This window comes from Suillus paluster (assembly GCF_016628075.1).
Source record: "Suillus paluster strain FC165 chromosome Unknown EDB91scaffold_4, whole genome shotgun sequence".
NCBI classification, from domain to species: domain Eukaryota; kingdom Fungi; phylum Basidiomycota; class Agaricomycetes; order Boletales; family Suillaceae; genus Suillus; species Suillus paluster.
In genome coordinates, this window is record NW_024537564.1 from 1,349,695 (window position 1) to 1,365,158 (window position 15,464).

At 50.5% G+C, this 15,464-nt stretch overlaps 6 protein-coding genes across 6 annotated transcripts; 3 read left to right on the top strand and 3 right to left on the bottom strand.

Moving 5' to 3' along the window:
• The first annotated feature begins 21 nt into the window (after positions 1 to 21).
• Positions 22 to 4,428, top strand: EDB91DRAFT_1343747 (uncharacterized protein). Its single transcript, XM_041325791.1, has 12 exons — positions 22 to 733; positions 791 to 916; positions 968 to 1,172; positions 1,249 to 1,386; positions 1,449 to 1,913; positions 1,977 to 2,182; positions 2,414 to 2,751; positions 2,785 to 2,848; positions 2,928 to 3,153; positions 3,203 to 3,590; positions 3,647 to 3,807; positions 3,859 to 4,428. Exons 1-12 carry the CDS (start codon positions 126 to 128, stop codon positions 4,162 to 4,164), a joined length of 3,231 nt encoding a protein of 1,076 aa, XP_041182836.1. The 5' UTR covers positions 22 to 125; the 3' UTR covers positions 4,165 to 4,428.
• Positions 4,429 to 4,547: 119 nt separating this feature from the next.
• On the bottom strand, positions 4,548 to 6,519 carry EDB91DRAFT_1234720 (cytochrome P450; the record flags this gene model as incomplete). Its single annotated transcript, XM_041321237.1, has 9 exons — positions 4,548 to 4,773; positions 4,836 to 4,958; positions 5,131 to 5,230; positions 5,281 to 5,506; positions 5,557 to 5,749; positions 5,842 to 5,967; positions 6,022 to 6,158; positions 6,207 to 6,303; positions 6,359 to 6,519. 9 exons carry the CDS (start codon positions 6,517 to 6,519, stop codon positions 4,548 to 4,550), a joined length of 1,389 nt encoding a protein of 462 aa, XP_041182837.1.
• A 256-nt stretch (positions 6,520 to 6,775) lies between these two features.
• Positions 6,776 to 9,150, bottom strand: EDB91DRAFT_533892 (PIN domain-like protein). The gene is made up of 10 exons (XM_041327625.1): positions 8,929 to 9,150; positions 8,787 to 8,872; positions 8,631 to 8,737; positions 8,319 to 8,568; positions 8,152 to 8,267; positions 7,968 to 8,094; positions 7,466 to 7,912; positions 7,199 to 7,417; positions 6,958 to 7,059; positions 6,776 to 6,877 (listed from the first exon to the last, which is right to left on the bottom strand). Exons 2-9 carry the CDS (start codon positions 8,808 to 8,810, stop codon positions 6,970 to 6,972), a joined length of 1,380 nt encoding a protein of 459 aa, XP_041182838.1. The 5' UTR covers positions 8,811 to 8,872; positions 8,929 to 9,150; the 3' UTR covers positions 6,776 to 6,877; positions 6,958 to 6,969.
• Positions 9,151 to 9,972: 822 nt separating this feature from the next.
• EDB91DRAFT_1104212 (uncharacterized protein) lies at positions 9,973 to 12,404 on the top strand. Its single transcript, XM_041317380.1, has 6 exons — positions 9,973 to 10,762; positions 10,820 to 10,945; positions 10,997 to 11,201; positions 11,278 to 11,415; positions 11,478 to 11,942; positions 12,006 to 12,404. The coding sequence occupies exons 1-6, from the start codon at positions 10,155 to 10,157 to the stop codon at positions 12,279 to 12,281; spliced, it is 1,818 nt and encodes a 605-aa protein (XP_041182839.1). The 5' UTR covers positions 9,973 to 10,154; the 3' UTR covers positions 12,282 to 12,404.
• On the top strand, positions 12,405 to 14,433 carry EDB91DRAFT_1104228 (uncharacterized protein). Its single transcript, XM_041317381.1, has 12 exons — positions 12,405 to 12,730; positions 12,781 to 12,903; positions 12,957 to 13,182; positions 13,232 to 13,276; positions 13,334 to 13,498; positions 13,533 to 13,547; positions 13,579 to 13,621; positions 13,678 to 13,785; positions 13,821 to 13,840; positions 13,893 to 13,971; positions 14,029 to 14,335; positions 14,406 to 14,433. Exons 1-11 carry the CDS (start codon positions 12,477 to 12,479, stop codon positions 14,196 to 14,198), a joined length of 1,248 nt encoding a protein of 415 aa, XP_041182840.1. The 5' UTR covers positions 12,405 to 12,476; the 3' UTR covers positions 14,199 to 14,335; positions 14,406 to 14,433.
• On the bottom strand, positions 14,218 to 15,463 carry EDB91DRAFT_1294054 (cytochrome P450; the record flags this gene model as incomplete). Its single annotated transcript, XM_041324889.1, has 4 exons — positions 14,218 to 14,808; positions 14,871 to 14,993; positions 15,045 to 15,088; positions 15,131 to 15,463. The coding sequence occupies 4 exons, from the start codon at positions 15,458 to 15,460 to the stop codon at positions 14,583 to 14,585; spliced, it is 723 nt and encodes a 240-aa protein (XP_041182841.1). The 3' UTR covers positions 14,218 to 14,582.
• Between the last annotated feature and the right edge of the window lies 1 nt (position 15,464).

Genomic DNA, 15,464 nt, shown 5'->3' on the forward strand with positions numbered 1-15,464 from the left:
TGTGTGGTTGTTGCGCAGGTCACTTCTCTCGAAAGAATCACCGTCCTGTTTGGGGTGTGACAGTTCGGCGAACGCCGTCCCAGGCATGCTGACTTAAGCACGGACGGTCTCTTGTCGGTTGCCAGATGCGCTCGGAAAGTGAGTATAGCGTTTGCAATGCTGACGTGCCCGTCCCCCAGATCCCATTGCTTGCTGCCAAGCACGTCGCGGAGCATGTGCTTGCCTCCATCATCGACGACACAGTGCTCCAGCGCCCACAGCCCAACCCCTTCAGCTCACTCGTCACTCTCTCGAACGGTTCCAGCTCGGGTGCAGACCCGAGCACCCCTGATGCACTAGCACCGGACGGCGGACTCAACAACACCAGCTCTCTTGCCGTCGTCTTTGGTGTGTCAGCTTTCGTCGTTCTCATCGGAACATATCCCTGGTGGAGATCCTGCATTGCGCAGGCCTTCCTCAGCAACGGTGACAAAAGAGGCATCAACAACGTCCCTAGCTTCGTGAAGATGAACACTGTCAACACTTCTGGATCACGTCCCATCTCAGATGGTGACGAGGCATTCTGGAGCGCTGAAGCCGGTACTCATGACCAAACACCAAGCATGTCTCAGCCCAGCAAAACTCAAGGCAGCCCTCGGAGCAGCAGTCTATCAGTCTCCTCTGACGAGCAGTCCCTTCCCTTCCCACTGCGATTCAGGCAGGATGGAGGGCCATCAGTTCAATACCTCCGCATGTAAGTTTTAATGTGTCGTTCGCCTGGTTCCTCGCGACACTCATTATGGTACCGCAGCTACAGCATGACTGCAAAAGTGCTGAAGCAGCACTGCATCGAGTTCAACCTCTCTCAGACAGGCAACAAGACCGTGCTAGTCGAACGACTGGAGGCATTCAGCCACAATCCTGACTCATGGAACAGGTACGTGACTTTTTTCACTCAATTCAACTGGGAGCTGAACTGTTACTGGAGCGCCCACCCAGGTGCCCACAGGTCTCATAAGGGACCTCGAGTGAAGAGGCCCACGGACAAGCCTAGGACAAGCCGTACCAAAAAGTCTACACAGCGTCGTGCACAACTCGTTCCAGGCGCCAACACTATCAACGGAACCACGACCATCACTGATCGATCAAAAGATGCACGCACCTCAGCCGAGGTTGCCGCACTGCTGCCGTGGGTGAGCTGCTGTTTCTTTCCTCCTCTTTTTTGATTTATCTCTGTCGTGTTGGACTGGTTGAACGTTGGCCTCACAGGCCAAGATGATCTGCATGGAGTATCCATACCAGACAACAGACGGCATGGCTCCAGTTGCCGATGCTGAACCTAGTCATTATCCTATGGGTGGGATGCCTACTGGTACAAGTGCGCACTCTGCCAGCTACATCAATGAGGTGAGCTTGCTCGGTGCTGTGTCTCCCACTTACTATGATATGACATGCTGACAGGTGGATAGTTGCAGGACACCATCATCCAAAATGCAAGCACGAGGCTTATCAGCCTCGTGCAAGATGCCCTCCTTCAACCGGGTGCTGCTGCATCCCCGCATATACTAGGTGCCGAGGAACACAGGGCAGTAGCTCCTCGCTCCACTGATGCCATCACGTCAGGACACAGCATGGTGAGAGAAGCCCCAACACCAGCGAAGCCCGACACAAACAAGGCTCGAGTGCTCAAGCTCGGAGATGGCACTACGCTACAACTGGATGACGGCGATATTCCTGATCCCCCTGCCATCAGCTTCGCAAATGATATCTCAAGCCTCAACGAGATGTGGGATGACCACACTGAGCACTGGCGGGGTATATCAATCATTGTCATCCAGGGCCACCCAATTGCAATCGAGCACTGGCCTGTACTCTATCGCTACGGCAGAGACCAGCAGTGGAAGGGGACGAAGAATAAGTGGACAGACTGGCGTGTGGGTGCAAAATTGAGTTGTTCCACTGCATCTGACTGACCTTCCTCTTCTCTGGGCATCCAGGACATCGTCGAGTGCTATCGTCAGAGCAGCCCAGAGGAGTTCTGGGCCAAATTCAGTGTTGATGGAGAACATGCGACCTTTACCACTATCGTTCAGAAGCTGCGTGATGCACGCAAGGCGGCCCACTCCCGCATCGTGCAACAGGCACATGAGGAGTTTGGTCCTGCATTCGATGCTCATTTTACTTACCGGAGGGGAGGCAGAGAGTATGTCATGACCAAGCCATCCGCTATTGCAAAAAGGTACACCGAGTTGACAGGCAAAGGTTTGGTGTGAAGGTGTTATAGATAGGATTTTTCTTTTGCGCAGTACAAATTTTACGAGAATGGGAACCAGTAATACGAGTATCAGTGCCTAATGGTCAACAGACATGCAACTTGTTGCCATGACTCAGCCGGCGGCCCACCAAAGTTGAACTAACACCACATTTTACTCAGTCCAAGCCCTGACAACAAAGTTTTCTATCAACCTATGGCTGCGACGGTTGACTCCATGCAATGTTTTCCTGGTTTATGCGGGGTGCTTTCAGGGTCTGCTACTGGCCTCGAGATAGATGAAATTGAAGAGGATGTTGCAGCGGAACAAGAAACTATAATTGAGCCCGGCGCTGGTCTGAAAACGGCGAATACTGGGTCAATTGATACTCCTGATTTTGTTAAATTGCAGATGACGCTCATGGAGGCTTCCAAGGGTGTCACAGATGGCACGGATGCTGAATACAAAAGGTGGATGCTTTTCAGCAACTCACCTGACGGGTCACTTATGCTCTTTGCAGGTTAATGAATTCATGTGTCTCATTTGCTATCAGGATCCGCCTTCTGGGGCCGGATGAGGAATTCTTCAGCAAGAGACCACGGGCTGATGCTCCTTTGGTAATTGTAGCCTGGATTATGAACGCGTGAGTGCCGCTTGGAGCCGATCTGTCGTTCTGATGCTGACATTTCATGGAAGCTGCGACTCCATTAATCTTGACGGCACCACAAAGCTGTGTTCCCAGGAACGGGGGACATATGGACATGCTCAGAAAATGCGAGCCTCAATGACCTATGGCTTCGGTAAGCTGAAGGGTCTCGGAAACATGCCATGGCATGAATCCGATGTTGGTGCCACCATGGTTGGCAACCCCTCAATCTCGGTTGAAGTTTCATCTTTCATGTGTTCGCTGCGGAGACGCAAGGTAGTGCTTTGTGATTTTGGCTGATTTGAGGCTGATCAAACTGTGCTAGGTTCAAGCTGGTGAAGTTGCAAACAGTGCTCGTGCTATAACATCGGTGAGTCACGTTGAATATTTTAATATTTCACTGGTGAAAATTTTACAACTCCTGCAGGAGATATTACTCAAATTGTACCACCACAACCGCCTTCCTGAGAACTGGACTGTCCAGCCGTATCAACCTGGCGAGCGAAAACCTGCAGGAGGCTCTCGTACTTCTGACAGCCTGGACAACTGGGGTGGTGGGCGGGTCCGAAGGCTTCTGCATGCTGCATATACAGTGGCATTCTTATGTATGTTGCGGTTTGATGAGGTCCTCAAGATACAGGTTCATGATCTTCGTGTGGCAAACAATCAGGTTGTGTTGTACCTCCCCTTTCGCAAGACCCACCAAAATGGAGGTCTGTGTTCAATCTGTATTTAAATTGCGAGCTGTGATTGAGATATATGATTTTAGATATTAAACCCTTTCATCTCTGGACCCTCTCATCTAATGAAGCCCATCTCTGTCCTACGAGAGCACTTGCCGCTTGGTTTGATGAGTCCCAGATAACGACGGGCTATGTTTTCCGAAAAATGGCATCTGGTGACCGGATAGCAGTGGCAAATAACCCTATGGTGTGTAATTAATGTGTACCTCGATGAAAACAGCTAAAGGTGCCCTTCTAGTCTTCAGAACAGTTCTTAGAGCTGTTTCGAAACAACCTTCTCGACATAAATATTGACCCTGCTCCTTATGGCACTCACTCGTTTCGTCGGGGGGGCTGCCAATATTTGCATATAGAAAGGCGGTGGCCCTTGAGAAGGATTTGTGAGTGGGGCGGGTGGAGCACTGAATTCACCAACATGACAATAGTCAAGTATCTTATCTCCTCGAATGATGACCCTGCAGAGCCAAGGGACCATTTTTTCAACCCCAACCAGCGCCCAGCTGTCAAGTGTCCGCAGTGTGGCCGATGCTGCTTATGTGCTTGATTGCAGTAGGGCAAAGGGTATGAACCTTGACATCACAATAGTAGCCTCGCTTCCTGTTGTACCCGAGACCAAACCAATAGTAGTAGTTCATAATACAGACGAGGTTTGCTGGGCTTCCTGCCGCGATGAAAAGGTACTGTCAGAGAGATTCAGAGTGGAATGCTTGACGCACGCAATACTGATGCTTTTATCTCCATCAGCCTCACCTAGTGCTGTCGCATTGTCTCGAACTGATTCTACAAAGACCATACTCCATGTCGCATCTACCACAGACACCAAAATGAATATGATTTCAGTATTAAGCCGAAGAGCCGCTCGCACCAAAATACCAACGAAAGTATTACATCCCAAGCTCACAATAAACCGCGCTCAAGATCAAGAACCTACAATCCCTCGCCATACTTCCCCATCACCCCCCTCAATGCCGCCTCATTCCCAAACCTCGGTTCAAAACACGCAGCAAACGGCTTAGGATGCACAATAACACCATCCACAAAACCCGACTCATCAATTGGGTTCTCAGGGTCCTGCGTGATCTTGAAAGACCACAAGAGGAGCGCAGCGTTAATGAAGATCGAGCGGTTTGCTATATGTTGTCCTGGGCAGATTCTGCATGTTGCACGTCACATTTTAGTATGTAGGCAACTGGGTTTAATATCAGGGACAAGTACCTGCGTCCAAAACCGAATGAAGGGAACTTGAGGTCGTCCCGGATTTTGCCGTCGGTGTTGAGCCACCTCTGAGGATCGAACTGGTCAGGGTTGGGGTAGACACTTGGGTCACGGGAGATTGCCCTGTTGAAAGGTGATCAGTACAATATCGCATAGAATGGATGTTAGTCGTACCAGTGGTTGCCAAAGACGATAGCACCTTCTGGGATACACGTATTCTTCTGCTCAGGCAGTTAGAACAAAAAAACATGACAGAGCACTGAAAAACGTATGTATGGGATATCAGTCAGCGCACAGGTGTGTGAATCCGAGAGTCGTCATGGGTCTCCAGCGAAGACACTCCAGCATGAACGCTTCAATCTGCGGGAGGGAGTTGTAGTCGTCGAATGTGGGAGCTGTAACAAAGTTGAGATTTCACTCAGATGAATAACGATATTCGACTTACCTCTGTCACGACTAATGACGACGTCCAGTTCTTCTTGCACTTTCTCCTGAGCCTTGGGATAGCATGCAGAAGCCATGACGACAACCATAATCGCAACAGCAGTCGTGTCCGAACCGACGCCAAAGAGCGACCCAGCAAGATAAGCCATTTCTTCGTCCGAGAGCTTGTGCGAAGACTGGTTCTCAAGAAGATAGCGAGCAAACGAGGGACCAGCTTTGCTGGTCGCCTATGAAGAACAGTCAGGTACTGATGAGGAAAGAAGTGGAACCAACCAACCAATTCTCTCAAAACACGATCAAGCTGGTCATGGAAGAGCTGACTCTCTTCCCTTCTCCACTGCTCCAACTCGGTTCCATATCCCGGAACGTATTTTAATATCGGGTAGCGCTCTACCAGTAATGCACCAGGTCGCATGAGCATCTGGAAGCGCTTGAGCATTTTCTGGATGACGATGATCTCGGGGGGTCGACTTGCCATACGTGACACGCAAGATGATGGAGGCGGTGTAGCTTGAGTTGAATGCATAAGTGATCATAAAACAACACATTGAGTGCAACATACCGATTCGCAGCTGCTTGGTGTCCTTTAGGGTTATTAAGGATATCGAGGATGACATTACGGGCAGCATTCATCTGGATTGGCACATAGGATTCTGCAGCTTTCGCTTGAAGGTGAGTATGAGCCGCTCTGAATCACATAATTTCAGTAAAATAGGTCGTTAAGAGGAGATCTCAACCCAACCTGCGAAGTCTGTGGAACTGCTCTCCTGCGGGTGCAAGGATCAAATGCAGCCCGCGCGACAATATCTCTCCTGCCGCAACTGCACGAGGACGGTCGGCTAGTAGACTACCTTCTTTCTCCATTATATCGACAGATTCCTGTGCAGGTGAGTATGTACTTGGTGACCAGTATTGGAACCATCTTACCTGGTATCTGCCAATGATGACCATGATCTTAGGCCCGATCCGAAGCGAGATGATGGGTCCATAGGTATTGATCCATTCTGCAAACTGCTGAGATTGACTATGATGTGTTTCCCGTTAGTGTCCACATAGAGTTTCGTATTTTATGTACTCACTTAGTTCTTGGCAGAGGAGTTCCGAATAGCCAATTTCCAGGAGGACCAGGAGGAAGAGGCAGGCGTGACTTTGAGCGTATCTTAGCGCGGAGGAGCTTGTCGGCGAGAATGACAGCGACTAATGCTCCTAGGGCCTTGAACCCAAATGTCAAGTCGAACATCCTCTAATAGTTTATAAGGGCAAATACAGTAAAACTTAGTACAAGAGAGAGGACGGAGGAATGAAAGGTACTGACCGCATGGTGCAGCAGCTGAGTTTTATGTCGGACGAGGCTGACAGGCGCTTGACGCTGACCAGTGCTGATGGGAGACCAAGCCTATTCAAGGGTGATGGACTGACAGTTAGTGCGGCTTTGGGACAGCTCAGCCAGTTGTCATGAGACGCAACTCGTATGACAAATTGACAAATATCGATGTCCTGATCCACCGCGGCGTTCACAGTGGAGATATCCAACTTGCTGGAACAATTGAAACTTCTGGTCAATTGAGGCGCATCCAGTATATGTGATGGACACAAAGCTTCGGACGAGATACAAGTACAGTATGTCAAGATTTGTATCAAAGAGTGAGATCAATCAATTCACGATCATCATCATCACCTGTGAGATCAATTATAACACCGTCTGCGGGCACTGCTTCATCTTCATCTTGTGTGAGGTCGATGACGCTCGCAGAAGAGGCAGCAGCTGCGGAGGCCGCACCTGCAGATGACCCATGGACCACGCATGATGTCGACAGTGAATTAGTCTATCCATTTGTCAGCGTGAATGATGATGGTGTTGTTGATAGACATACCTCAATTTGGGGATCACCTGAAGACGACAGGAACATGGTCCGCACCCAGCAGTCATAGATTTGGTCAGCGAGCCATACTCGAACATACTTATGTGAGTCATCCTGACAGCCTTCAGCTGACCCCTCAAGCAGCCGGAGTGTGGCTTGCTTCAGCGTATCAGTGGGTACATCACTGTTGTGCCCCAAAAATCCTGCAAGTGCCTTCTTCGGGCGTGATGCACGGCTGAGAAAGACAGCCCTCGTGCAGCCCGAGCCAAGCTCGATCTGCATCTTGTCAGTATATGTTCAGATAGAGCAACACGGTCCACAGACCTCATTGCTCATAGGCGAATTATTCGCAAGGTCCTCCAGAAGCTCGTGCAAGATGGCAACAGGCCAAATGGTAGTGCGGAAAGTGCCGAGAAGCTTCTTTGAGTCCCAGCCCAGGAGCTGCTGAATAAGAGACGCAAGTGAAGTGAGGTTAGGTGGGGCCGGGGTTCGCAGTTTGGGCAGCTCAGTGAGTGGAGTTACTGTGGGGCGTGCATATAAATTAATGATGCCCGGATTAGGGAAGGAATCAGAGAGTGAGCGAGCGAGGGCTGGATGCAATCGGCCCATCTTTCCAGTTGGATCACTCGCAAGGTGATATTCAGCGATGTTCCGCCATTGCTGGAGGGACCGGTCCTGGTTGCCACCGTGCATAGCACTGCATAGCATACTATTGTCCATGCAGCGGGCCAGACCAAGTGCGGTCTCACGTCCGCACCCTGGAAGACCATTCTGAGACAGATGTCAGTGAGAATCAATGTTCGCAGAATGGCGGCTGAAGGCTTACCTTATCATAATCACCCCCACAGCAAATAGCAATGGTAATGAAAGCGTCACCAGTAAGAGAAGGGTCAACTTGCTCCCGGATGGTGCCGATGGTATATATCTTGATGGTGTCGGACAAAAATGTCGAGCTAAGGCAGGAGGACAGGGTCAGGAGGACACAGATGTGGAAGAAAGGCAGCACCTACTTTCGAAGGACGGTTTGGGCACCAAACACGAAGATATCACAGTCATCTGTCATGACCGCATTGATGACGCCAGCCCTATTCATCAAGGCCAGCTGCGCCTCAGCTTCCCCCGCAGCCTGGATACCAGGCTTGAATAATAAGGATAGAGGTGGCGAAATTAAACGCACCGTAATCCACTGAGTGTTGAAAGCATCCAGGATGCGCTGTGTTGGCTTCACCATCCAGTGTTCATTTGAAGACACCCTATGTCCTCGTTTAACACCAGGCCGCTGGTCACCGTCATAGCAGAAGATAAGCTGCAGTGGATACCGGGCAAGTCGGGCAAGTCGGAATAGAAATGTTCGAAGGGCGGGATTCTGCCCAGTCTGAGCATGTGCTCGGTGCCACTTGCCTTGTTGGCACTGTTCGAACCATCCGCTGGATCGTAGTAGACATTTAGTGTCAAATGTGGACATGGCCGCTGATATCCAAATGCTAACCTTGCATCAACCCCCACCACATAGGGCAGGTGAGGGGCGGGTCCTATGTAGCGGCCCTGGAGGGCAAGAGAGATGACAGGTACCGTTTTTGCAGCAGGCTCGAGTAACTGTAAAGCGACTGAGGTTTGAAATCCGGCAAGCGGCAGGTGCACATACCTCCCACAGGCCGTTTATACCCATGATGACAAGTAAACCCTCTAGTTTATTGCTGCGCGCTGGTGTATCTGAGCTAGTACCCAGATGTGCACAGGAACAAGTTAGCGTGCTGCCCCTAAACAATGCGCATTTGTTTACCTATGTTTGCCTTCAAAGGAGGGATGCGGTGTTTGGTCGCAATGAGCAACAAGAATGCGGCTGGTGACTGAAATATGGTGGGGGAATACGGTGATTTCAGCGTCTTGCAAGAACAGTGTGTTTTGTAATCTAGCGCCTGTACTAATAGTCACTTAAACGCATGAAAAGATGAATGTGTCCCTTAGCGAGTGCTAGTCAGACGTAGTTGAGCTGTTTACACCAGCGCTGGGGGTTCATGGACGGTTGAGGGTGAGATGTTGGGAGGACAACAGCGAGTTTTGATAATATAGCACCTGTACTAACAGTCAATTAGACACATGAAAAGATGAATGTGTCACTTACCTCTCGAGCACGCAGTTGTCTATGCCTGGGGCCGTCCCATGCTAGTAGATGCTAAACCAGCAAGCACCACATTTGATATATCAGACGTGGGATCGTCTTTAGCGCGCGTGCAACCGTCTTTAGCACACCAGGATGGTCTTTTTCTTTGCAGGATGGTGGATATGAGCGTGGGTACCTTGGTTTTTGCAGGGAATCCTGCACGTCCACTAGAGGTTTCTTGGGCGAAAAAAGACCCTCCCAAATGGCGTGACATCACGGACCCATCCTCGGAACCGCATGACACCTCCGCAAACTCAATGCGGGCGCAGTAGTAGCTTGATGCCGGCAATGGAGCAAGGCCTGGATTCCTGCATGTACTAGTCAGCACACATCTTCAATTCCAAACCATCTCTCAAACCGTCTCTCATTTTGAGGACTTGCGCTCCCATTCGAGATTCCACACTCCTTCCAGATCCAAACCAAACTCCATGCCCTCGGTGAGTGGACTACCCAGACCTATATACTTCCTCCGCACTTCTCGAGTGCAGACGCCCGTGACGTGAGGGCCGCATCACTGCGATGAACCAGAAAAGAGACGTTTGGCAGCGTCGGGACGACATCGTGCCCAACTCCCCGCTCCTCGTTGAATTCGCATGCCTTCCAGCTTCTAGCTGAGGGGTGTCGGGTGTCTCGTCCAGCGCCGATCGGAGACGATTTGTCAAACTTACGACAGTGACGATCGGTCACTGTCCGTCACTTCGTGACCGTCCGTGACTGGACCGTGGTTTTTCGTGTCGGCAGCTATACTTCTCTCGAAAGAATCACCGTCCTGTTTTGGGTGTGACAGTTCGGCGAACGCCGTCCCAGGCATGCTGACTTAAGCACGGACGGTCTCTTGTCGGTTGCCAGATGCGCTCGGAAAGTGAGTATAGCGTTTGCAATGCTGACGTGCCCGTCCCCCAGATCCCATTGCTTGCTGCCAAGCACGTCGCGGAGCATGTGCTTGCCTCCATCATCGACGACACAGTGCTCCAGCGCCCACAGCCCAACCCCTTCAGCTCACTCGTCACTCTCTCGAACGGTTCCAGCTCGGGTGCAGACCCGAGCACCCCTGATGCACTAGCACCGGACGGCGGACTCAACGACACCAGCTCTCTTGCCGTCGTCTTTGGTGTGTCAGCTTTCGTCGTTCTCATCGGAACATATCCCTGGTGGAGATCCTGCATTGCGCAGGCCTTCCTCAGCAACGGTGACAAAAGAGGCATCAACAACGTCCCTAGCTTCGTGAAGATGAACACTGTCAACACTTCTGGATCACGTCCCATCTCAGATGGTGACGAGGCATTCTGGAGCGCTGAAGCCGGTACTCATGACCAAACACCAAGCATGTCTCAGCCCAGCAAAACTCAAGGCAGCCCTCGGAGCAGCAGTCTATCAGTCTCCTCTGACGAGCAGTCCCTTCCCTTCCCACTGCGATTCAGGCAGGATGGAGGGCCATCAGTTCAATACCTCCGCATGTAAGTTTTAATGTGTCGTTCGCCTGGTTCCTCGCGACACTCATTATGGTACCGCAGCTACAGCATGACTGCAAAAGTGCTGAAGCAGCACTGCATCGAGTTCAACCTCTCTCAGACAGGCAACAAGACCGTGCTAGTCGAACGACTGGAGGCATTCAGCCACAATCCTGACTCATGGAACAGGTACGTGACTTTTTTCACTCAATTCAACTGGGAGCTGAACTGTTACTGGAGCGCCCACCCAGGTGCCCACAGGTCTCATAAGGGACCTCGAGTGAAGAGGCCCACGGACAAGCCTAGGACAAGCCGTACCAAAAAGTCTACACAGCGTCGTGCACAACTCGTTCCAGGCGCCAACACTATCAACGGAACCACGACCATCACTGATCGATCAAAAGATGCACGCACCTCAGCCGAGGTTGCCGCACTGCTGCCGTGGGTGAGCTGCTGTTTCTTTCCTCCTCTTTTTTGATTTATCTCTGTCGTGTTGGACTGGTTGAACGTTGGCCTCACAGGCCAAGATGATCTGCATGGAGTATCCATACCAGACAACAGACGGCATGGCTCCAGTTGCCGATGCTGAACCTAGTCATTATCCTATGGGTGGGATGCCTACTGGTACAAGTGCGCACTCTGCCAGCTACATCAATGAGGTGAGCTTGCTCGGTGCTGTGTCTCCCACTTACTATGATATGACATGCTGACAGGTGGATAGTTGCAGGACACCATCATCCAAAATGCAAGCACGAGGCTTATCAGCCTCGTGCAAGATGCCCTCCTTCAACCGGGTGCTGCTGCATCCCCGCATATACTAGGTGCCGAGGAACACAGGGCAGTAGCTCCTCGCTCCACTGATGCCATCACGTCAGGACACAGCATGGTGAGAGAAGCCCCAACACCAGCGAAGCCCGACACAAACAAGGCTCGAGTGCTCAAGCTCGGAGATGGCACTACGCTACAACTGGATGACGGCGATATTCCTGATCCCCCTGCCATCAGCTTCGCAAATGATATCTCAAGCCTCAACGAGATGTGGGATGACCACACTGAGCACTGGCGGGGTATATCAATCATTGTCATCCAGGGCCACCCAATTGCAATCGAGCACTGGCCTGTACTCTATCGCTACGGCAGAGACCAGCAGTGGAAGGGGACGAAGAATAAGTGGACAGACTGGCGTGTGGGTGCAAAATTGAGTTGTTCCACTGCATCTGACTGACCTTCCTCTTCTCTGGGCATCCAGGACATCGTCGAGTGCTATCGTCAGAGCAGCCCAGAGGAGTTCTGGGCCAAATTCAGTGTTGATGGAGAACATGCGACCTTTACCACTATCGTTCAGAAGCTGCGTGATGCACGCAAGGCGGCCCACTCCCGCATCGTGCAACAGGCACATGAGGAGTTTGGTCCTGCATTCGATGCTCATTTTACTTACCGGAGGGGAGGCAGAGAGTATGTCATGACCAAGCCATCCGCTATTGCAAAAAGGTACACCGAGTTGACAGGCAAAGGTTTGGTGTGAAGGTGTTATAGATAGGATTTTTCTTTTGCGCAGTACAAATTTTACGAGAATGGGAACCAGTAATACGAGTATCAGTGCCTAATGGTCAACAGACATGCAACTTGTTGCCATGACTCAGCCGGCGGCCCACCAAAGTTGAACTAACACCACATTTTACTCAGTCCAAGCCCTGACAACAAAGTTTTCTATCAACCTATGGCTGCGACGGTTGACTCCATGCAATGTTTTCCTGGTTTATGCGGGGTGCTTTCAGGGTCTGCTACTGGCCTCGAGATAGATGAAATTGAAGAGGATGTTGCAGCGGAACAAGAAACTATAATTGAGCCCGGCGCTGGTCTGAAAACGGCGAATACTGGGTCAATTGATACTCCTGATTTTGTTAAATTGCAGATGACGCTCATGGAGGCTTCCAAGGGTGTCACAGATGGCACGGATGCTGAATACAAAAGGTGGATGCTTTTCAGCAACTCACCTGACGGGTCACTTATGCTCTTTGCAGGTTAATGAATTCATGTGTCTCATTTGCTATCAGGATCCGCCTTCTGGGGCCGGATGAGGAATTCTTCAGCAAGAGACCACGGGCTGATGCTCCTTTGGTAATTGTAGCCTGGATTATGAACGCGTGAGTGCCGCTTGGAGCCGATCTGTCGTTCTGATGCTGACATTTCATGGAAGCTGCGACTCCATTAATCTTGACGGCACCACAAAGCTGTGTTCCCAGGAACGGGGGACATATGGACATGCTCAGAAAATGCGAGCCTCAATGACCTATGGCTTCGGTAAGCTGAAGGGTCTCGGAAACATGCCATGGCATGAATCCGATGTTGGTGCCACCATGGTTGGCAACCCCTCAATCTCGGTTGAAGTTTCATCTTTCATGTGTTCGCTGCGGAGACGCAAGGTAGTGCTTTGTGATTTTGGCTGATTTGAGGCTGATCAAACTGTGCTAGGTTCAAGCTGGTGAAGTTGCAAACAGTGCTCGTGCTATAACATCGGTGAGTCACGTTGAATATTTTAATATTTCACTGGTGAAAATTTTACAACTCCTGCAGGAGATATTACTCAAATTGTACCACCACAACCGCCTTCCTGAGAACTGGACTGTCCAGCCGTATCAACCTGGCGAGCGAAAACCTGCAGGAGGCTCTCGTACTTCTGACAGCCTGGACAACTGGGGTGGTGGGCGGGTCCGAAGGCTTCTGCATGCTGCATATACAGTGGCATTTCTTATGTATGTTGCGGTTTGATGAGGTCCTCAAGATACAGGTTCATGATTCTTCGTGTGGCAAACAATCAGGTTGTGTTGTACCTCCCCTTTCGCAAGACCCACCAAAATGGAGGTCTGTGTTCAATCTGTATTTAAATTGCGAGCTGTGATTGAGATATATGATTTTAGATATTAAACCCTTTCATCTCTGGACCCTCTCATCTAATGAAGCCCATCTCTGTCCTACGAGAGCACTTGCCGCTTGGTTTGATGAGTCCCAGATAACGACGGGGCTATGTTTTCCGAAAAATGGCATCTGGTTGACCGGATAGCAGTGGCAAATAACCCTATGGTGTGTAATTAATGTGTACTCTCGATGAAAACAGCTAAAGGTGCCCTTCTAGTCTTCAGAACAGTTCTTAGAGCTGTTTCGAAACAACCTTCTCGACATAAATATGACCCTGCTCCTTATGGCACTCACTCGTTTCGTCGGGGGGGCTGCCAATATTTGCATATAGAAAGGCGGTGGCCCTTGAGAAGGATTTGTGAGTGGGGCGGGTGGAGCACTGAATTCACCAAACATGACAATAGTCAAGTATCTTATCTCCTCGAATGATGACCCTGCAGAGCCAAGGGACCATTTTTTCAACCCCAACCAGCGCCCAGCTGTCAAGTGTCCGCAGTGTGGCCGATGCTGCTTATGTGCTTGATTGCCAGTAGGGCAAAGGGTATGAACCTTGACATCACAATAGTAGCCTCGCTTCCTGTTGTACCCGAGACCAAACCAATAGTAGTAGTTCATAATACAGACGAGGTTTGCTGGGCTTCCTGCCGCGATGAAAAGGTACTGTCAGAGAGATTCAGAGTGGAATGCTTGACGCACGCAATACTGATGCTTTTATCTCCATCAGCCTCACCTAGTGCTGTCGCATTGTCTCGAACTGATTCTACAAAGACCATACTCCATGTCGCATCTACCACAGACACCAAAATGAATATGATTTCAGTATTAAGCCGAAGAGCCGCTCGCACCAAAATACCAACGAAAGTATTACATCCCAAGCTCACAATAAACCGCGCTCAAGATCAAGAACCTACAATCCCTCGCCATACTTCCCCATCACCCCCCTCAATGCCGCCTCATTCCCAAACCTCGGTTCAAAACACGCAGCAAACGGCTTAGGATGCACAATAACACCATCCACAAAACCCGACTCATCAATTGGGTTCTCAGGGTCCTGCGTGATCTTGAAAGACCACAAGAGGAGCGCAGCGTTAATGAAGATCGAGCGGTTTGCTATATGTTGTCCTGGGCAGATTCTGCATGTTGCACGTCACATTTTAGTATGTAGGCAACTGGGTTTAATATCAGGGACAAGTACCTGCGTCCAAAACCGAATGAAGGGAACTTGAGGTCGTCCCGGATTTTGCCGTCGGTGTTGAGCCACCTCTGAGGATCGAACTGGTCAGGGTTGGGGTAGACGCTTGGGTCACGGGAGATTGCCCTGTTGAAAGGTGATCAGTACAATATCGCATAGAATGGATGTTAGTCGTACCAGTGGTTGCCAAAGACGATAGCACCTTCTGGGATACACGTATTCTTCTGCTCAGGCAGTTAGAACAAAAAAACATGACAGAGCACTGAAAAACGTATGTATGGGATATCAGTCAGCGCACGGTGTGTGAATCCGAGAGTCGTCATGGGTCTCCAGCGAAGACACTCCAGCATGAACGCTTCATCTGCGGGGGGAGTTGTAGTCGTCGAATGTGGGAGCTGTAACAAAGTTGAGATTTCACTCAGATGAATAACGATATTCGACTTACCTCTGTCACGACTAATGACGACGTCCAGTTCTTCTTGCACTTTCTCCTGAGCCTTGGGATAGCATGCAGAAGCCATGACGACAACCATAATCGCAACAGCAGTCGTGTCCGAACCGACGCCAAAGAGCGACCCAGCAAGATAAGCCATTTCT